General features: G+C 32.9%; 1 protein-coding gene across 2 annotated transcripts in view; it reads right to left on the reverse strand.

Moving 5' to 3' along the window:
- LOC122719697 overlaps positions 1 to 23608 on the reverse strand; it is a 200775-nt gene that overhangs the window by 26559 nt on the left and 150608 nt on the right. The window contains exons 5-6 of one of the 2 annotated variants that reach the window (XM_043945739.1): positions 12934 to 13165; positions 2274 to 2396 (exon numbers count right to left, since the gene is read on the reverse strand). In XM_043945739.1, coding sequence (XP_043801674.1) covers positions 2311 to 2396; positions 12934 to 13165 — 318 coding nt within the window. In that variant the 3' untranslated portion in view covers positions 2274 to 2310. Of the gene's footprint in view, positions 1 to 2273; positions 2397 to 12933; positions 13166 to 23608 lie in introns of those variants that run through there. The other variant, XM_043945740.1, reaches the window with a different exon arrangement.

Genomic DNA, 23608 nt, shown 5'->3' on the forward strand with positions numbered 1-23608 from the left:
TTCTCTATTCATAAAAGCGCGATATGTGGACGCTTTATAAGACACAGGGAACCCTTTGGTGGATTTACATTCTCTTTAAAAAAAAAAAAAAGAAAAAAGGAAGACAGGTGGAGAGGACCACTGGCCTTTAATTTCATCCTTCCGTTATCGATTCCTTTCCTCTTTGACCAGGGCATATTTACGGTAAACTTTTTGTATTACACGAAACATTTTGCGCGAAAGAGAAGCTTGATTGTTGACACAAGTTATACGATGGTAAACAGGGAAATATTCGAGTGAAATTCGCGTCGGATGAAATGTAAGAAAATATCACGCGTTTTTCGGAGAATATTTTTCCAACCATATGCTTCGATCCATTTCGTGCAACGATTCGCAACGTAATTTTTTATTATTGCCCTCTCCTTTCTTTGATCTTTCCTCTTTGCTCTTTGCTTGCTGTTCGAGCCTAACAAAGTCTATATATATATATATATAGGGGTAGTATTATACAGGGTTTCGTTTCACATTCGTTTTCCTGTTTAAATTGAAAAAATAATTAAAGCAGCATAAATTAGTGAAATTATATAATGTAACAATCGTGCAATTCGTTTAACACTTTTGATTAGTAGGTAATATATGGATTGATTAAAAATTGTTTCAAGATATTTACAAATAGTTTTATTTCGAAAAAAATAAGTAGAAAATGTTTCTCCTTAAATATTCCCTTAAATTATATAAATTGTATTACTTGTTCATACTCTCTCCTAAGGAAAAAAAAAATATGTTCCTTCCTAGGTCGAAAATTTATTACAATATTTAAACATTGCATTCAATCATTCCATATATCAAATTTACACTATCTCGCAAACAATATATCATATAAAATAAATCAATTCAAAAATTAACTCTCCTTATTATTATTCCATCGAGCTCGATTACTACGCGTTTCCCGAACGATCTCTCCTTCTCTTTCTCTCTTTCTCTCTCACTTCACGATAACAAACTGTGTATCTAAATATGACTCGCGTCTCTTTCAAGAATTCTCGTTCCGCCAATATCTCGTAGTTACGACATGAAATACGGATAGGCATCTTCTCCATAGGACACACAAGAGAAGAGGGAAAGGAGAAATTGGGAGTCTAGCGAGCGCCACTTGATTAACCCCTTCAAAATCATAGGATCGATCCTCGGTCCTTCATCTGGCTCACGAACAATGGTTGAATAGACACGATGGAATGACGTAGAGCGTGGTGTGACACGCATCTTTAGCCAGAATAATGCCAGGATATTCGATCGTGTCCTCTTATCAAAGACGAAAATAGGGGTGCATGTATGTAGTAATGGGATATCCTTTTTGTTTGTTCAAAATTTTATGAATTTTCTCGAGTCAAGTTTCTCTTATTTCTGGCCAATTATTTGTTTTTTTTTTTTTTTCATCAATTTATAAACACGATGTATATAGATTTGATTTTAGAACAAAGGGAGAAATGAATCGTGCAAGATCACGAGTTTTCTATCGAGGATCGAGAAATTTCGAAGCGAAATCGCATTGTACTTCGGATATTTTCCATGTCGCTTGGGACAAATACGACACAGAAGCGTGTAAGTGGCAATATGGATTCGGATCCACTCGGCAATAGTCGGACGCGATCGGCTAAACAACTGGGGCTCTAACAACTGGGCCTCAAGGGACTGTAGAGTCTGATTCGAAGTTCGACTGCCACTCAACTGTCCAAAATCCCGTTCGATTTCGCTCGAATTTTCTCGATTCGACCCGATCTCGCAACCCCAAAGTGCATGTTGCACTTCAAAGTCAATATCGTCCTCTAAAAGATGAATTCGTCACGTGCGTGCAACACGAGATTGGTTTGAGCATTTTTTCATCGATTAAATGTACTTTCTTTCGAAAAATCTACTCATTTCGAATCGAGAAAGTCATTTTTTCTTGAGTCGTGTGTATACCATGGCAGTAATCGTTTGATATCGTTCGATAAATCGAGATAAGCGTATCGATAATCATCCGTCATAGTGGCCTGCATCGTCTCGATCTCGATAAACGGGTCATTAATCGGGGTACTTAAGGATGTAACAATAAAAGCGATGATGGCTATCGCGTGATCGTTCCTCTTCGAACAAATCGAACCGAGTACGCTAAAAAACACGTAATATCAATGCCGATTCAACAATATTATTATTTGCTTTCCCACCGTCGGTTCGGCCAACCCTTAAACTACCCTCTCTCCCTTTCCTCCTGCCCCTCCTTTTGACTAGTGCGCTGTTTGTCGTGCGACGCCCATGGATTCCCTTCCCGTGGCCTCAGGCGTATCGTGACTATCTCAGAAACAGCTGGAGCATACACAGCATCAGCATCGTCATATAGATGGCGGTAGGTGCTTCACTTCCGTTCTCGGAGGTCACTGGAACACACACGCGCGCGCACGCGTTACGCGCAATGTTATTACGTTGTCTTGTATGGAGGTTTGCGGTTAATGTGTACACTTGTCACCTAAACTGGCCATTACGGGCCATGATGAGTTGATTAAACGATAGTTGGCGTCCTTTGCTGAATTTTGGACATGTTGCAGATTATGCTTTGTCGTATAACGTTAAGTTTCCATTGTACGGTGTGCAGTTTGTCAGCAGGTAATTAGAAATCATTTTCGGCCCGTGTTCTATTAGCCAGTTTAAGCGAATTACGTTTAATAAATCTTACTAATACCGACAATTTTTACATATTTTATATATAAATGTACGGATGAATATAGTCTTTTTTTTATGCTTAATTATATGAAAGACGTTTTCAAAGAGAACAAACAGTCGAAAATTTTGTTTGCAAGGTGATTTTTTTTGAATTTTTTTAATTCAATTTGAAAAATGAACTAGGAAATAAATTGTAATAACAAATAAATTCGTTATACTTCATAGAAAATTGAAATTGACGAATATAGATGCTTGGGTGGTAGATATGATAGTATGGATTGGAAAGGTTTGAAATTTAATGAATAGATATTGTGCTCGTTGATAGAAAGAGTAATTGGTAGATTTTCATGTCGATAGAACTATCACGTGTTATTGACTTGACGATGCGTACGAAAGCCAAATATCTGGTATTCTGCCGATATCAACAGATGCTGAAGATCAATGGAGATACAAGCTTAAATTGCATCGGTGTGCACAGGACGATGATATTTCAAAGTTACCATGTCTAATTCCTTTCATCAAATTCCCAAATAGCTCAGACTCTGGTCATCGAAGTGTTATTGTTGTATTTTCAAATATACAACGTGCCTATTATTTTCATATGTAATTAAAATACAGATATTTTTGATAAAATTAAATTATCAATTTTCATTAAGAGAGAATATATTTAATATTTTTTGTATATTAGATATTATAAGCTGCTTGTTCTATAATATTTTTTCTTGTGATAATTTCAAAGAAACTCGTATTTCTTAACTGATGAAAACCATTTCACAATGATTAATTCCTAAAATTGATTCTCTTCAAAATAATATCGAATTAAAATGCTTAATAAATCCATAAACGTTATCAAATCACATATCAAAATTAATTCATTCAAAAAAAAACCATATACATTCGAGGGAATTTTAGCATAATCCAGAAAGTGATCGAACCTTATTTGATCAGCCCATTAACCCACACCCTTCCTTCCTTCCTCCATTTATCAATTTTTCTCTGTTCATCCATCCGTCGTCCGCTTCATCATATACTAATGGTTACAGAAGATTATCCAAAAAGCATTTTCTACGAATTTCTGTCTCTTCCTCTCTCTCTCTCCCTCCCTCCTTCTGAATCTGTAATACGATTAAACCAACCTCGGAATATTGAAACGTAATAAAAGCCGGTACCGGAGCGGAAAGCGTCGCCTGCCCTTGCTGGGTAGACAGCATTAAACGGGTAAGGCCGATTGATTTTCCCTTCTTGGTTCCGCTTTGTTCCTTGGGCCGAGGGAAAAGTCAATTTCGCAAAAACAATTCTGCGGACCACGGGCCAGAAATACGTACTACGAGTCAACGAACACGGGTGCCAGTCTGCGAAAAGGGACCGGTGTGAACGAAATGAAATTACCGCGACTGCACGATCGAACGAAATTTTCTGTAACGTCGATGCGGGGGAGTTTGATGGCTAAGGGGAACGGGATCGACCGCTTTCGAATTAGAACCCGTTTTCTTTCTTGACGTATCAATCCTTCGATAATGGACACCCGATTTTTATCCGAATCGATTCGATCGAAATGTAAATATATATATATATATATCGCGTGTACCCAACGCTGACAAGCCTGATTACTTTCGTTTTATATTTCAATATCGAGTGTGTAAAGTTTAGAAACTTTGAGAGAAAGTTTGAAAGAATTAATATTTTCTGATTTCTCGTCCCGATTTTACGCGGTGAAGTAGTTTGGGATATATTAAAAATCTTTTTTCCTTTTTATCGGGACAAAAGCGAGATTGAGATATAAAAATTTGGAGTAGGTTAATAAAATTATAAAATTCCAAGTTTCTCGATTGATTAATATTAGGATATTAAAGTTGTTAAAATGATGGTGAATTATTGTTTTTTGCTTGTTCTAAAGAAGTGCAGATTTTGAAATATTAATTCTGAATTTCGAAGTATGTTTTGTACGTGTTTTGAGACTAATATAAATATAGAAATAAATTCCATGTTATGTAGAGATGCAAATGTTTTATTTGATTAAAATTTTGGATATAGCTGCAACAAGTTTTATAAAGTTTATTTCATAAAGAGAACACAAGTGTTGAAATTCTATAAGAAACACACATACTTTGGGATATGAGAAATTGTAGATAAAATTGCTGAATATCTAATTTTATTTTTTAACGTTGTAATATTAATCTTTTTTCTTTTATGGAGTTTATTTTTAATGTAGATAAAGTATAGAAAATAGTAGAAAAATTAAAAGTAATTAATTTCAAAAGAAAATTTCAAAAGTCTACATGCATAATATCTTCTCTAAAAAATTTTATGTGTATCAGCAACTCTTAATTAATGAATGAATTCATATATTGTACACGTATATTGATTAAATAATTAATTTCTGCCGTTAAAACCATGCACGTTGCTGCTATAACGATTTATTGATATATTAAGTACGTGAAATTTGTTTAACAATAATTATTCATGTCATTGTTATATTTGTTTTCAAATATAAAATAAAAATGAATATTTATGCCGCGAGTTTTGGGAATAATGATAAATTTTGTCAAGTAAAACACGAAAATTTTTAAAGATTTCAGAAATTAGAAGATTACAAAAGTCATAATTCGTACGATGGGATTACCTTTCTTACTTTGTACTTAATGGAACGTGATATTTAAATTTCAATTTCTTCTTTTAAAAGGTTCTTGAAGGGCTGCTAAGGGCTGTAAAACGTCAGAGGATTAACAAGTATTTTTGAGATAACTTTCTAAATTTCTCACGCGCTTTTTAAGACAAACTAACCACACAAGTTTGCTATGTGAGAACGTTGCACATTTAATTTGCGAAAATCCGCTTATAATCCTTAATTCTGGTTTTACGTTTGGCGTTTTTTGTGAATTTATAATGGCACAAGAAAGATTCTAAATAATGGTAGATTTAATTAAAATTTGAAAGTTATTCATTCATTTATTTCAAGAGAAGAACTCGATAAATTGTATTTTTTTTAATTTGATGAGAAGAATAATTTTAAAGTTAGAATTGTGAAATTATTATGTCGAGTTCTTTATCTTCGAATTAACTTTTTTTGAGTTATTAAAACTACTTTTTGAGTTATTAAATCTCTTTTAATTGAAGTAAAAAATAAGAAATCGGAAAATAAGAATCAAGAGCGAACATTTATTTTGTTTTTCGATTATTATAAATTATCATAAATAAAAATTTTGTTGGCAAAACTCTTAGAAATAACTTTCCTGCAATTTTCCAGTGGAAATTGTGTTTTTTTCAGTTGCATCGTTAACAAACGGTCAAAAGTACAAACGGTAAAAATAGTGCGTTCGGGTATAAAAAAAAATATTGCATTCTTTTTAAAGCAACAGAGCATTGTAACTTGTTTTTTTTAAAAAAAAGTCTCTTTATGAATAATTTTAAATTTTTATTTTGCGAAAAATATTTAAAAATAAATTAGTCGATTAGAATAATTCTGAAAAGTCTCAAAGTTTTGAAAAAAATATAATTCCATTGAAAAATTTAATATTTTCACTTTAATAATATATTGTAGATAAATAACTTCGCGCCCTTTAGCCTTCGTTAATCAGTCTTTTCGAAATTCTATCTAGTTTCGATAATTCGAGCGACAGAGATAGAATTTCGATAGTGTCAGGAAGAATTTTTAAGGATGGCCGTGAATGAAATTGTCGGGGTAACATATAAAAATGCAATATATATGCTGGAAGCAGTTTGCAAGATTGCTGTATGGGTTTTTGGTAAGGGCTTTTCAGCGGAATTCAAGTGACCGTGCGTTTTGAGAAGTGCATGAGGCTTAAGCTGCAGGGAAATCCGGGAGAGTTCTTGATATAAAAACTCTCCAGACAACTTCATGAGCCGGCATTCTAAAGTTCGTGACACGAGTCCTCGAAAGTTTTACAGAAACGATTTACTTAGAGAATATGGGATAAAGAACTAAAGGGTTGTTGCCATCGTGTACGTTTTTTACGTCACGTTTGCGTATGTGTATCGCGTGCACGCATGCGTTCGTGCCCTCCAGGGGTGAAAATTTTACGAGATGCGATGGTTAAGGGAAAAAGAAAAAAAAAAGGAAAAAGAAAAGAGGGTGACCTCAGTCGGTTGCAGTGAAGACATAACTTTGCAAATTACATAGGATTAAGGTTGGAATGAGATTCTCGGAATGAACCAGACTTGCAATTTTACACGCTGCTACGAGACATCGGTGCACCAAATGCCCGTTGTCTTATTTCGTATTCACTTTACGTTTTTCCTTTTGGATAAGTTTTCCGTTATTTCGCTCGAATAGAGAATATCGACGGTGATTTGGTTTTAATAAAATCTTGAAACTCGATTCTTTTTCCTTTTTGCTCGGTTTAAAGTTAATTCCAATTCCTAATTTAAATTTCATATGAATAAAATTTTAGTAAATTTAACTAATTAATCAAACTCTATCTTATTATATTTGCAAAGTAAATTTTCCTAATTTCTAAATTTATTCGATTATCATACATTTCAAAGAATGGATTACACTTTTCGTAGAAATCTTATGATTTAAACAAGAAATTCTAATTCTAATTCAACAAAAAAACTATATCTAAACGGAAGAATTAGATGATCTGTTATTACAATCTGTTTACATAAATCCACTCATCCCTCGATAAATATGAATCTATAAACAGAGTTTTACCGTATCCCAATAAGATTTATTTCACATTACAACCTCAAAATCGTCGTCAGAACGCGAAATCCGCATTTCCAGTCACCCATCAATCAACGTCCTCTCAACTACGAATTATGCCCGCAATAATTATAATCAATGTGTACCACGGATCGACACACATCTAAACCTCCATCCACACCGATGAAACTCGATGCTCGATCGATCAATCACACCCGAGATAACAAAAGATCGGTCTTGATCGAAAGAAGAAACGCCTCAATTACTCGATCGACGTTGCGAAACGAGGGAATTCCTATATATAGATTATTCTTCAGCTTGACCGAGCCAAGAATTCCTTCACGTTCGGGTAACCCCCTAAAAGTGATTCCTTTCGACATCGTCGGTGGGCTATCGGTCAAAATAATCGACGTGGAGACATTTCCGATAATCACGCCGCTAAGCATCGTCGATCAATCACTCGATAACGTTCTCAGCCCACGGCGTGCAAGTGGAGTGGCGTTCAGACGCGTTTCAACGACATCGTAGGCCAGGATATTTCCCTATCTGACTGCACGTGGCTGCCTCTCGATGGCCGTGTTGCATTGCTCGGCCGATAAGGGAGCATTGCCGATGTTGTCGTTACCGATCGAGTTGTTAGTCGAGAGTTTATCCCTAACGCCGGCCCTTCTTCGCAAAATAATCGTACACGTGGCTGCGTAACGTTGGTTGAAATAATCAAGTACGCGAAGTCTGATAACGATACTCCACTCGTCGAGTTGGGCTCTGGATATCGAATAAACCTATGATACACTCATCCTTGAAGTAAGCACGCGTTTCAGAAGCACGTCGAGTTATCGCGATACTCGATTGCTCTTATGCGAAAACCGGCCCTCCCACTTGGCATTTGAATGAAAGATAAGAACCCCTTACTCTCTCCAGTGGCCATATGAGAGCTGATTTTACTTTTGTGATGCCATGGGTAAAGATATTTATATCAAGTGATTTGGCAAAGTGACGTACGTTTTCTCTAGAAATAATTGTAATAGGCGTATCAGATAGATTTGCATTGTTGTTATTATTTTTTCTTGAAAGAGCGTACAATCTTTTATTTTGTACTTGTGTAACTTATTTGTATGTTATATACGATCCTCAGAATCGAAGCAATATAACGATAATGTTATATTGTACTATAGAAATATATAACGTTATATAAAGATGTAACACTATATCCAAAGTTCCACATCGGAAACAATCGAGTTCCCATAAAGATACAATTACACAGGTCTATCTAAAAACTATTAAACAATTTATCGCGCGATCCAAGATCGGTAAAGAGAGATTCGAAGACGTTTTTCCTCCATTTAGTTGGTCGTCGTACACGTACGAGATCAGCGTCCAGAGATTCTGGAAAAGATTCGCGAAGCCAGTGGAACGAAAACTTGAGAGGATTAGAGGGAAAGAGAGAAAGAAAGGGCGAAGAAGAAAGAACGGTGGCTATATACGGGGTCAAGAGAGAGGAGGACGAAGAGACGAAGTTTCGAAACGACCGACAGTCGGTATCTTCCACAGAGTAAGTTTCTCAACGAGGCCGAATCTTATATTCTATTGGAAAAGAGAGGATACAGAGCAATTGCTCTAGACTTCTTGCGTGCACATTTGATTTTTTGCGAAAGAAGAGGAAGAACGATTTCGATATAATATACCAGATCGTTGGGACGTTATCCAAAAGATGACCTCGTCTCTATAAATGATCTAATTTTCGATCTACTCGAGTTTATGGAGGGAACGATTCTTTTTCTTCGGTCAATGGTTTGATCTTCGAGTTTTGTAATGGTTGTTCTTTTATCTGTCTCGTCGAATCGTTGATAATGTAGCTTTGTTTTTGGATTGCTTTGAGTGGGAAATTCGGTGGAATAATTTTACTGTTTTGAAAGAAGAGAAAATAAATTGTTGAATGAAAGTGATGTTGTATGTATGGATATAGAAAATTTCTAAATTAAAAATAAAATAGCGATATCGATTTATGTAATATTAAAATATTAAAGATAGACGGTAACTATTATACAAGAGAGGAATATAGTGTGCTTTGATATCTGAATTAAATATCACGATTTAAAATCGCAGCAAGTTCGAATTCGAATGGGATATAGTAATGGATAAAATATTTAAAATATTCGTCAAATAGAAAAATATTTAAAAGTTTGGAGAAAAGTTTTTTGAAAACTTCCGAGAAATCAAAGTCCAATTGTTCGTCGGAGTATTGGAAGTTCAATATATACCGAGTAATGTCAATATTTGTGCTCTGAAATCATGAAAGTTAAAAAAAAAAAGTTTGAACGGGAATGGAAGAAACATAGTAAGAAGTTACTTCGTGCGAATAGTAATTATTCTACAGTAATAATATATGAAAACATCAGGAGTTTTAGAAATTAAAGAGGAGGAATTAAGAAACTATATTCAAAGTTTCGAATTCAGAGGATTATTAATACAATAGAGGATTATTAAAATCGATTATTAATATAATAGAATTAATACGTGATGAATATAATTAATATTTTAACATAATAATTCAGACAATTTAAAACGTAAAATTTATCCTTATAATTTATATTAATTACATTTCATATTCCATTTTAAAACTAATTCAATATTTCTATTATTAATATTGTAAAAATTACAAACGTTTCATAGAAATCTCATTATTACATTTTGAAAATTGTACAATGATATTATTACCAATTATAATTTATCCATTATCAATTAATTATAACAATTTTCGATTATCTCAAACTTTTTAAAGTATATACGCATATACCCATTGAACTATTTAATATGTACTCATAATAATTTCGAATTTTCTACAATACACCGATCACAATAACGGTGGTATCCTGCTACTATTGACCCATATACGTACTTTCCCTTCGTATCACGTGAGATATCTCGGTTCACCACTGCATAGTTGATTGCCTATCCCAAATAACTCTGGTTTACCGCTGCATAGCTGATTGTCTATCCCGAAACAACATGATTCGGTGGCAGTCAATGGATTAAAGTGATACACGCATAACGTTAAACAACTCTAATATTTGATGAAAATATTTAATTTATATATTTGATTTATCTTTAGATAATAATAAATTTCAAACTTGGAACATCCTTATTTCCTAATTTTTAATTTTCCTATTATCCACAATGCATAAATATTGCGTTTAAATTGATATTTTCAATATATGTAAAGCGAATAAAAGGTACAGATATTAATTTTAATTTAAATAAAAAAAAAGAACATTTGACAAGTCGTTAATAACGCTCAGAATTTAATTTCTCAAATATAAATAATAGGTTCAACGTTATGAATATCTAACTGCGGGATGATTCTCATGCAAGAAACTAGTGAATTGTGCACGTTTTAATCCGACAACGTAGCCGGTCGTCTGACGCCATCCATCATATTCTACTTGCGAGAGCTAAAATTCAATTTAATCGGGCGGCAGGCGTCGAGGCTCGTCGATAAAAACAGGATGAAAATTTTAAGATTTTTATTTGCAGTATGCTTGGTTGGTAAATATCCCCGCCCTGGTGGAATATAATTCATTGCCTTTTGTTACGAAAATGACACAGTTTCTCGATCCCGCGAAGGTAAAATTATTTCAATTCGTTCAAAAATCGCGGTTTAAATTTGCAAATCCAAGCGCAACACCGCACTGCGGATAATAACAATTTCAATAATAAACCAATAAAATAATGACGAGTTTAATACCAGTTCAAATTAAACGTTCAAAAGAAGAATTAAAAAATACCTGATGATTATATCTATCTATACTAAATTCTATTTTATATCTTTAACAAGGAACAAGGTATATAATATTACAATATATTCAGAGCTTGGATAGAATACCAAAAAGAAAATTTCAATTTTCACAGGAGAATTGTTTCAAAGCTAGACTTATATAAAATTATTTCTACATACATCTCTAATTCTTCGTAATTGTCAACTTGTTCATTCTTTTGCATAACATTCCTCTCATAACAATTCATAACACGAACCTTTAAAAATTCACCGTTCTCAAATTCTCTTTCCCTCTTTCAATATCTATTATCCAGGTTTATTCATCGTAAATTCGAAAAAAGCATACCTCTCACGGCATAGATTTCCATCCCTCACCCCTCCCCATTATTTTTACTTAATTTATCGCGCGTATCGTGCATCGTCATAAGATGTCAACTTAGTCGCGACAGGAATTCCGGTTCGGTATACATATACCTCGCTGGAAACGATGCAGGTGGAAAGAACAGACAGAAAGGAGGGAAAGATAATAGGGATCTCTCTAACCTCCTGGTGGACGGTCAATTAAATCTCGTCGACGTCGCGTGCAGGAAGCGGGGCGCTGCGTGCACCGGAGGCTTCCTTTCCGATTTCGAGTGGGTGGACCCTAACTCTAGAAATTTATTAGCCCGTGCGACCGACCGGCTAATCCTCGGTCCTCGGTGGTAGCCCTCGAGCGTGCAACTATTACCCGCGGCGCGCGTCTGGGGCTGGCCGCAAGCGGATCGGCCCAGGTGTGCCAGGCCACGGTGATGAAATTAAGCGAAAAAAAAAAAAGATGGGCGAGCATGGTTTCGGAGTTTCACGTGTCACGAATGGACACAGAGGGAATGCGAATGAAATGTAAACAGAAGGGTGGAAAAAGAGGGAGGAGGGGGAGGAGGGATTCTGTTCTTTGTTCTTACGTCGGAGACTTTTAAGTGATTCAATTTTAACGGGTGTCTCTGTTGGCTCAGACCCTTCCTACGGCTTTGGGGAAACGTTCTTTCGGGGAAGGGTGGGTGTATTGTTAAAGGGGACTGGCTGAAATGTTTTTGGGATTGGGGGAGGGTGATAGGTATTTTGATAGGATAATTAGCAATACGAATATGGGAGGTGTTATCTGCAACGATTGAATGTTTTTATATGGATTTTGGAAGTTTTTTTTTTTTGGATGATTATTTTCATTGATCATCTTTCTTAGTATTTTGAAAAATGTGGATTATGAGGATTCGTTGTGTTGTTGAAAAGAGTTTTGAAACGCTATTCTTTGAAAAATTATTTTTCAAGTGAGTTAATGGATGTTTCTCTTTTTCACTCATCTCTTTTAATATTTTAATAAAATATCAAAGTATTCTGATGACTTCAGAATTAAACTATTCTATCTTAAAAATTTTGCAATAATCGATATTAACCGCCATATATTTCTCCCAAAGACAAATATTTAAATATTTGATTCTAAAAAAAATAGCACGAAACTTTTAAAAAACGTGGATTCTGCAAATTTGAATTATTTCAAACCGTTGCAATTTTTCCGCAATCGCCGATCCATTAAAATAAAAGTTTTAACAACCTAACACCGAATATCCTCTAAAACATCGACTCTCCAATTCCACTAAAAAAATCATCAGATTTTACAACTTTTACAACAATCCTTATTCATTTCAACATCGCGCTCGATTGAATCTAAAAAAAAAGAAAAAAAAAAAAAAAAAGCCATCGATATTTCGACGCGTCAGCACATTCACCATCACTCCATCGCATCGTATCGAAATCATAGCGATAAAACTCGTATTACCTCTCTCCGGAACAGGTTCACGCAGGCCACCGCCTAAATGGATCTCGCTCATCTTCGAATACACGCCCGGAATTTGGGCGTTGCATTGTAAATTCAGCTGGCCGTTCGAGAAATGGAACGGTTGAAGATTCATCCTGATCTCGATCCACTGAAGATCCTCCTGATCTGAGTGGGCATCGTTACGATCCCACCTCTGTTGCGATTGCGGCTGGTGTCTCGTCTGCGATTCGACCTGCGAGAAATCAAACGTGAATTCAATCCGTGGAATTTCAACACGGAAGGAGAATGGGAACGAGTCGAATTCAGTCGCGCGAGAGCACGTAACGGTGTACGGGATGGATGAAAAAGGGAAGAATAATATTGGAAAGAGAGGGATGGAGCCGAGGAAATGTAAATCTGCTTTTAACGAAATCCGTTCATCTGGAATCGAGAAGCGAACCTTTCGTTTCGCTTCGTCCAATCCCCCTCTCTCTTTCTCTCTTTCTCTCTCTCTCTCTCTCTATCTCTCTCGTGCTTTACCCCATAAGTACCGCATGCTGGTACCGGCCGTTAAGCACAAAGACGACTCCTTCCAGTTCGATGAAAAGTCGAAGGACTCGGCCGTTTCCGGCACGGTGTTCCTCCGATTAACGTTTTTTTCTTTCTTTTCTTTCTTTTTTTTTTCTCTTCTTTTCTTTCCACCCTTCTCTCCTCGTCGCGAGAGAGCGTCCCTCCCCAGGTAACCCGTCGAGTATTCACGGGAGTGGCCGAGTTCCGAGTTTCTTAATGGATCATTATCGTTCTGAGAACTGGTGATGGCATCGAAAGTAAGTTATTCGGTTGAGCGGGCCACGGCGAGCTGTGAATCGCAAGTGGATCGGCTAAAATTTACTTAAAACTTTTGAGAAAAAAAAAAAAATGTCGACGACTTCACTCGATACCCAAAGCACGAGCTACACCACCGAGCTAATGTGCTTTTATTGAATGGACGAATTTGTTTATTTTTATCGAGTTTGAAAATGATTAGAGTATAATTGTTGCACGGTAATTCGTGGTTAAATAAAAGTTAAAAAGATAATTTCGAATAGGAAAGAAAATTGGGAATAACAAAATTGTATTGGAAGTTTTAAGGGAGAATGTTTCTTGAAATTTAGTCAAGTAGAAGTGTATTTGGCTTATTTCCAATTGGATACGATCAGATAATCGGGAATAGATTGGAATCTACGTGTAAAAATAAGTAAAAAATATAGAATGAAACTTGTTTGTTCTCGATTTTGAAAAAATAAAATTCATCGAATAAATCTATTTATATTAATTATTGATTACTTAAATTTAATTACTTAATTATTTATTTAATCAACTTCGTTAATCTAACCAAATTTATATTATTTAATTAATTTTCAAATTTGACTTTTTCTCATAAACGAAGACACCAATATAATTGCCAATATATATTATTTTCTATTTCTATGTATTTAATTAATTTTCAAATTTGACTTTTTCTCATAAATGAAGACACTAATATAATCGCATTATTTTCTACTTTCAACTCCAACTTTAAAGTATACAATCTTTCTGACTTCATTTATGATGTAAAATAGACCATACATTTTAACTGTAACTCTTCTTTTCTCAATATTCAAATATTATTTGTAATGCATTAAAAGTAAACTGGATATAACATGGAGATAGGTGATCCTCCCAATTAGCATTTATGTAAGTTGACTCGCAAACGTGACTGCTTGAATTAGTTTTTGTGCCATCTCGCAGGATAATCATGCTAATGCGAGTTAGGCAACAATAGGAGGAATGGTTGATAAGCGGAGATAGGCCTACAAATGAACTCATCAGTAAAATTACAAGATTCCCCTTCTTTGGATATGGGAACATTTGGTGTTAGGAATATGGCGGTAATTTGACTAGATCGATGATTAGGAATTAGTCGGAAGCGGAGGATTTCGTGATGGGAGTCGGTTATTAGGGACGAAAGATGTTATGATTTGCATAAAATGAACAATTTTGATGATATTTCTCTTAATTAAGATTCTATGAGGTTCTGAGGTTGATTGTAAAAAAAAAAAATTAATTATTGTATTTTTTTTTTGTATTTTAATTCGTTATTTTTAATTTATTCATTTCTCTGCGTTAAATATTCGATTTTAATTCAAATGTGCAAAATAAATGTAAGTTATTATATAATTGCAATTTATTATTATTTAGAATACAATTTTGTTCGATTATAAATTGTGTAACATTTGATTTGTATAGAGTTTTATTTATCATTTCAAAAGTAGGTTTAGCGATTTTTATATCTGTTATTGATGTTACACCTGACCAGGCTACATTGCAATGGGCCAGAAAGATAAAAATTATTATGAATGCTACTTTTTATTCTTGATACATCGCCGTGCAATTTTTATTCTCTTTTTGAAATTGATACACGTTGCAAAATGTTATCTTGAATTTGACAAACGAAGAGAAAAATTTCGTAATGTGTTGCATCTTAACGTATATTTTATTTTCTTCATTTTTTATTTTTACTTTTTTTGTTTATTTCTTGTTAAAATTACTTTCGAAGCTTTTACTATTTCAACTTGTTTTATTACTTTAAGTAATTCGTCTCCTCTTAGCATTCTTTTTCATATAAAAATTTATCCTATGTATTAAATTAAATTCAATTAAAATTTATAAAGAGAGACGTAATATAAATGTTGTGATTAAAAAATAGGAATAAAATATATTCTATTTCTAAAAAGTTAATAACTACGAATTAAATTGATACAATTTTCACACGAAAATTCCAATTGTAACTCAACATCAATATCAATATCTTTCGAACGACATCGCTCTTACGATGCTGCATTACAAAATCGATATCAACGCAAATTAAACAAATTGAATTCACTGCACCGGATATCCCCGCGAATCTTTTAACAAACATCGCTTAAAATCCAATGCAGGGATCGATGTTTCGCTATAAATGTTCGAAACAAATGCGCGATGGAATGTTCGGTATAAGAACAAATGCCCGGACATTTCTGTCGTGTTCGTGGTCGATGAGTAACGCGTTTTTAAATGTAACAAACGCTCTGCCCCCGCACGATTTATTATTATTTCGATGAACGTTCTTCATAAATTCGAGTAACAGTGAAAATGAAAAAGTGAATTGCACGAGAACACGGAAGGAAACGGGGGATAACGTCCAAACAGCGTCTACGTACATCCGCTTCTTTTTCCCTTTCCCTTCTCTTCTTTATTCGTTTTTTTCTTTTTTTTTTTTCTTTCTTCCTTTTTTCTTTTTTTTTTTTTTTAAATTTTCATTCGTTTCGTGTTTCGTTTCGTTTCAGGAGTGGAATTCGGAAACTGCGATGGAATTTATTTGGAGGGAAGGGAGAAAAAGGAGAAGGAATACGAGAGTCGAATAAATGAAAGCTAAAAATAGAGAAGAATCAGAGGAAACATTGTAGTAGTCTGTTCCTGTAGCGATTCTTTTTTTTATGCCAACGAAGAGAATTTCGCCAAAATCCTTGCATTTTTATCGATACGTGCATTAAAATTCACTTTTCAATTGTAACAAAAGGATGATACTCTTGATACGAGTAGTCAATAGAATGGTAAATCGATTTAGAATTTGAACATAATTATGAAAAAATAAAAATGTGGAGGAAATTTTGTGTTCTATAATAATTGAAAAAATTAAATTAAATGCATAACAATTTATTAGATATCTAACAAAATAATTATATTCTTTTCTTTTATATTATTATTATTACTTTTTTTTTATTTGTTCGAATGTCTATAAATTAATATATTTCAATGAAATTTTTCGCGTATTTTTAGTTTGAATAGAAAGCTTTACTGTTTGTTTTTTGTAAAACAACATGTAAAAGGATTTTTTTTAAAAACTTCACTACATTTCAAACAAAACTATTGAGCTTCGTAGCTTTAGATTTTTTTAGAAGTAAATACAAGCTTTACCTTGTTTTTTTATAAAAGTATAGACCAACTTCAACAAATTTTTCAACTTGGAAATTTTTTTGCGTATATGTGCACGTGTATACTTACTTCTTTTCACGCAAAAGATCAATCAAATTTTCGTTTAAATTCTTTTTCTTTTTCTTTTTTTAATTTGAATTCCATTGAATTTTTCTAAAAAATTTGTTTAGCGTTTATTTATTTATGAACTTATGAATCATCACTTGTGTATCATTTCATCGACAATTAATTTCCATAAATTTAATAACGTTCTATAATGAATTATCTCATTTAGACAATTTTGGGTATTATTTTTATATCTTGATAAATTATCGCAAAATTTTCCTATTCTTAAGAAAATATGGACATATTACCAACACAATGTTTATATAAATAATGTAATATCAAATGATCGTAAGTCATTTTCGTTCACCAGATCAATAATCACAATAAAAATAGCAGAGAGAGAAAACTCACAAGTGGAACGAAACCTCTTACTAATTACTTCGAAAAAAAGTTTCGTCAGCATCGAACGGGGCCACGATCTCGTTACGAAGGAATCAGGGTTTGGCTGTCGTGAAATTACATCTCTGTGGGGACTTTGATAATAGACAATCGGCAGAAGCCGTTCCTTCGAAACCCTTGAAAAGAATTCTCGTAGTTCATTGTTAACGAGGAAGAGTTCTCCTCTGCTATATCATTGTCGAATTCGTGTCGAATTCCACTTCAAGGTATACTCAAGGTTTCAAACTTCCTCCAACTTTCCCTCGTAACGCGTTAAGAATTGCTATCGATTAATCCTGGGCCGGAAACATGGCGGAAAGTAAGAGCGCGGAAAAATTCATTTCCAACAGGGGTTATATATGTGTACATTTAACGATTTGTCAAATCTGTGTCAGTCGAGACAAATGTGTGAACGTTGGGTACCACGTTGAAGTTGGAGCATTTTCTCGGTTGAAAAATTATGCAATTCACACCTCTCGGCCCCGAGTTGGGTCTTAGACGAAAAAATACGATTTCGATGATTAATGGCTGTGCAGTGTTGATGGTTGTCTTTTTGCCCGTGACGCGGATCGTTGATAAATAAATCTTGTCTTTTTTGACTTTTCTTGGAATTCAATACGGAAGTGGGTCGAGAAAGTAATTACGAATGAGGAGAAAATATATTAGATATTGAGACAGTTTTGATTATCTTTTCTAATAATATAAAGGAATATATTTTTCTTTTGAATTCTTAATAAGGAAAAATAAGTGAATGAAAGAATCGAACATAAAAAAATGTAACGTAAAAACGCCTTCTATAACATCATAACCTATATAATATGTGATCAATTTTGCCAACATTAAATCATTTTGTTTCTAATTAATTGTGTATATTAATTCTATTAATGTAAAATTTCGATTTTAACAATTACTTTGTATTTATAATATATAGAGGAATATAATATATATAGAGGAATACTTTAAGATAAAAAATAAAAATTAATATTAGTTAGAAAGAATTGAAAATAGAATTGAAAGTTGTGATTTTTATATAGGAGGAGAGAAGAGATATATAAAAGAGAAGAGGATTAAATAAAAATTAAATTAAATTTTTGAAAAAATTCTCTGATCATGGATTGTGGAATAGGGGATTGCATTCCTAATTGGTTTTTTTTTTTTGCGGGGGAAAAAATAGCTTTATCAACATTCAAAGGTTGAACAAGTTATTGAATGGACTTGGATATTGATTAAAGATACCACAACGTTTTGATGCGAATGAATATTTATTTTTAATCTATGGAAATAACAGTAAAGCCCTGCCAATAATAGAGATTTGTTAAAATTCGATATCGGTTTAATTCAGGCGACATTATCCGAATTTGTTATATATTGCTTTCCACGAATTCTGTGTTTCCCCTTTGCAAATGTATATGAATACAACTGACGGGGTAATAAAACTAGTTATCGAGAATTTAAATCAATATCGGGTATGGCACATTGAAATGAAATGAAATGGTTGTTAGAATCGTTGACACTATATAAATATTCTGTATGCACTGAATAAATATTAATTAAATGATATACGATACAACATTGCGAGAATTGTCTGTTTTCAACGTTCCACGTGTTTTTTTCATAACGTTTTGTGACATTTCACGTTTCGAACCAATAGAAATAACCAGTTAAAGTTACTTCAAAGAAAGGAATTCGTTTTCAACAGCTATTTTTGCGCGAAAAAAAAAGGTGAATTTTATATATTTAATTGAAAACGAGAACAGAAAGGAAGTAAATAAAAATGAACAGAGAAATATCCAAGAATTTTTTATGTAAATTAGAGAAAAATAATGAATAACTAAATAATGTCTAACTGTCATAAATAAATAATTTTCAAAAGATTTTTAAAAAAATAATCTTAACAAAATTCTTTTTTATATATCATTAATTATTAAACATTAAATATTATTTAATATACACTAACAAGAAATTATCTCTTTTTCAACTTAATCAAAAATATATATCTTTTCATCTTATAACCTTATTATATTGTAATTGTGCGTACGATCTCCCTCTTAAAAAAAAATCCAATTTTCCTAAGGTCACAAACTCGAATTAAATCGAAGAAAAATCAAAGCCCTCGAGTAATCCAACGTACCAATAAACCACTCACCCGGCCACGTTCCCACAGTAAAACAACTTTCGACGTTATGGCTCCTCATTGGCTCGTGTCTTTAATTGAATTCGCGCAAGAACCCAGCGCCAGGCACGAAGGTCATGAGCAATTAGCTCGAGAGGGGAGAATTGAGCGCAGAACGGCGCGTAGGCTCGCAAACAAACCAGCACACCGTGGCGAGAGGTTTAAATCCTCCACCGCTCCGTTCAATTAGAGAAAACCGAGAAAACGCGCCCCACAACCGAGTCTGTGACGCTTTATGCCTGCTGTTCCGTGTTTCGTCGAAGACGAAAGGCGGCGGAGGGGGTTCAAAGAGGGGTGGAGGCCGTTGAAAAGCAGCGACGGGGATTACCAGGTCGCGACAAGGATGACACCGACACGCTTCTCGTCCGGGCACGACGATTGTTGGCGAACGATGCAGTTTACGATTGTATACAGCGACGAAAAAGTGCAGCAGTGTGCAACCCAACACACGGATATACCTGTATATAAAAGACGTGCATGCTTGCTACATGGTGAACCGAAATTTTTCTGTGAAACTTTGGTTGTGTACAGGGTATATTGATATATGAAATAAATTTGAATGTGTAGGTGTTGAACGTGTAAATTTATTTATTTGGAAATGTTGGATTTAAATTTTATTTTGTGCTTGCTTTTTTTCTTTTTTTATTTTAAATTGGAACGCTTTTTAAATTATTCTATGGTGTTCTTAAATTTTTTTAATGAGATTTTGGATGTTAAATATTTATCATTATTGCTAATATGGAAATGATATTCAATGATTTTAAAATCGATAAATATTTTAAAAATTTTAAATAAATAATTTTACATGAAATTAAACGATAGAGATTATTTAATAGTAATGAAGTAATTTAAATTTCGAAGGAAATTCTGTTGTAGTACAGTGAATATTAAATTATTTACGAAATAAATTGCAAATTATAAATAGAATCTTTTTTTTTTGGTTATATTTAATAAAATCAGTTATAAATCAATAGGAAAGAAAAAGATGGAAGGAAAAAATGGAAGAGATGAAGTTCAATTTCTAGTTTAATTAAATTAGTTCTTTAGATATACCATCATATTGTTATAATTTTTTTAAAATTATAATTTGAACGAATTTTCTTTTTAAGTAAACGTTTCATTTCATCAGGAATGATCTAAAATTTGAATAATAATATATTTAATTAAATAATTGTCAAAAACAAAAAATAAATATCAAAATTATTAAAATAATATCTAACTATTAATTGATATATATAATATAATAATTACTTGGTGAATCAATAATATTATAAAATGATCCATATTAAAACATTAAAATCTAAAATTATTCTATTTTATAGATGGAAATATCCAACATGAAAATACGAAATATATTTGAAACGGAGCAATGGTTGAACAGGGAATATATGGGAAATAGAAATTTCATAAGGATAATGGAAATCCTCTTAGAAATTCTGTGGTGATGAACATGAGTAGTTTCACTGTGCATTTATTGCAATTCAAATGGGATAATGTATGTATAACGTTACAATGTACAACACACGAAAGTAAATGCGTTTCTAGTGCTATTATTTTCAACTTTGTACATCATATATTCTATTTTTAATAAAATTCCCATAGAAGAATTTTTCAAACAATTCTTACATATGATAAAATATTAAATATTTTAAAAATTTGTTCAAGAGAGATTGATTAAATCTAATATTAAAAATTTGCAAATTAGTGCAATTGATATATAATTAATTTTTTAATTATATAGAAAGGAATTTCAATTAAATTTTACATATTTTATATTTTGTATAATTATTAAGTTTCTATGGATATATCTTATTATTTTTTTATTCAACGTTCAGTTTTAAATTGTATAGTCAAGTATCGTACATTCTATTTAAAAAAGCTACGGTGACCTAGATTTCTCGATAAAAAAAAGCAAAGGAACAAAACTTTATTACTGTACCTCGTGTTATACAATTTTTGTTTGAAATATTTTTTTATATAATATATCGTGTATGTGTTAATTTATTTTATTATGTATGTACAATGAACAAATCATAACAAAAGTAACGAAATAAAAAAATTAAGTATTATTACTTGATAATTTTTTATTCAATATTTTAAGCATTTAATTTTAATTTTATTTTTATGAAGGAATCATTAATCGTTTCAACTTGTTATTGATGATAAATGAAATTAACAAATAGCACAAATTACTATCATTAATATTGCATTTACTCATATTGCTCGATAGCTCAAGCAAAATTGCCAAGTTCATGAAATCAATAAATTGAATATTTCATCTGATATAGCATACATTTCAAAATATAAAATTAAATTCATATTTATAATAAAATTAATAAATATATTAACATTGTTTCATATAATTATTATTTATAAAAGCAAATAATAGATTCAAAATCAGCATCAATCCTCTAAAAATTTAAAATTTCGTCGATTGATTGACATTTATAAGAAATTAATCATCAAAGATTGCAATTAATTTAATGAACTGACGAAATTACTCGCCACTTACTCGTTTAACGACCAATTATAAATATAAATATTGCCAATCATCAATTACCAGTCTTGGACAGAAGTTTAATTAAAATTTTATTTAACGAATTGTATTATATATTCATTATATACTCATTTAATATATTAAATAACGTATTAATAATTAACTAATCTGAAATCATAATCAAATATTAATACCAATAACACATATTTCGCACTTGATTAAATATAACATAAAAAAAAATACTTTACACACCATCAATTACATACCTCTATTTCACTAAGCTTCGATCAAAAAATTATTTCTTTCCTCCCTCTCCAAAATTAATACATCCACAAATCTGGAAACGTCTATTACACCCACAAGCGAACTAAACATACTGCTTCTACCATTTTACCCAAGGTACACTCCAGCGGAAATTTTTGTGACACTCAGTATACACGCGAAACACGCTCGCCTCGAAATGCAGTCGCGCATTCACACCTAAGGACGTAGCCATGCGAAACCCCTGCAATGGCAGTTTGTCCCACGAATTTATGCACGTGGCTGCCGCCGAGAACGGGATACTTTCGACCGTTATTTCGCACCGTAAACGTCAAGCCTTTTTGGCACCTTTGAAGTGTCTCTCAGCGGTTTCCAGGCTAACCGCGGCTATGAAATACGCTTCTCCATCGCGACACGCCGCACCGACACTTCCGGCGATATTGTTTTAACGTTATTTGACACGTTATTACTCGAGAACCGACTGAGGGTGAACTTCCATACGACCGAGGGCTTTCCATCCCTTTTCTTCTCCACGAATTTATTCTATACGTGGATTTAATCTTTTTGACGTGGATTTATTTTACTGTATTTTTTTTTTCTTATTTGTAGTTGCATCAACAATTTTGGTTATTAGTATCTATCGTGAGTATTATAATATTTCATATTTTTTTTAGAAATTGAATGAGATTATCTTGTTTTGAAGTTGTACTTTAAAGAGTAGTGAATTATAATGAGCCAAATCTAGATTTAGTTATCTGTTCTATTGATTTGTTCGAGTCTAAGTGCTTGGAAGAAGCTATTCAAAAAATTCCATTTTAATTTTCAATTTGTCAATTATTTTCTTTCTTCTCGTTGATTGATTGATTTTATTGTTTTATTACTCGAGTTGTCAAGCATTCTTATGATTAAAAAAATTTTTCTCTTCCTCTCTATATACTTATAGATACATTTTTTTCAATATGGATTTATTCTTCGTTACTCGTGTATTTGTATTTTTATTATTCCTATTTGGTTACGTTTGAACGTAGCGAGAGACATTTCAAAAACGTTTACTATTAATTCGTGAGGATGGTGCATCGCGATATTGGAATATCGATCTGTTTTCTCTGACAGTTTTATTAATTTTATCGTATCCCCGTTTTTTGGACAGTTAGCGCAGTTACGGATTCTTTGAAATGTCGTGTTAATCCAATGTATTTTTCCTTCCAGTTATCTGTTGTATGTACAATAAACGAAAGTTTATTTGTTGTTTTCTTTCTACGTTTGTAGTTGATTGTACTGATAAG

The sequence above is a fragment of the Apis laboriosa genome, unplaced genomic scaffold (assembly GCF_014066325.1).
Source record: "Apis laboriosa isolate Shangri-la unplaced genomic scaffold, ASM1406632v1 scaffold99_cov153, whole genome shotgun sequence".
NCBI lineage: Eukaryota > Metazoa > Arthropoda > Insecta > Hymenoptera > Apidae > Apis > Apis laboriosa.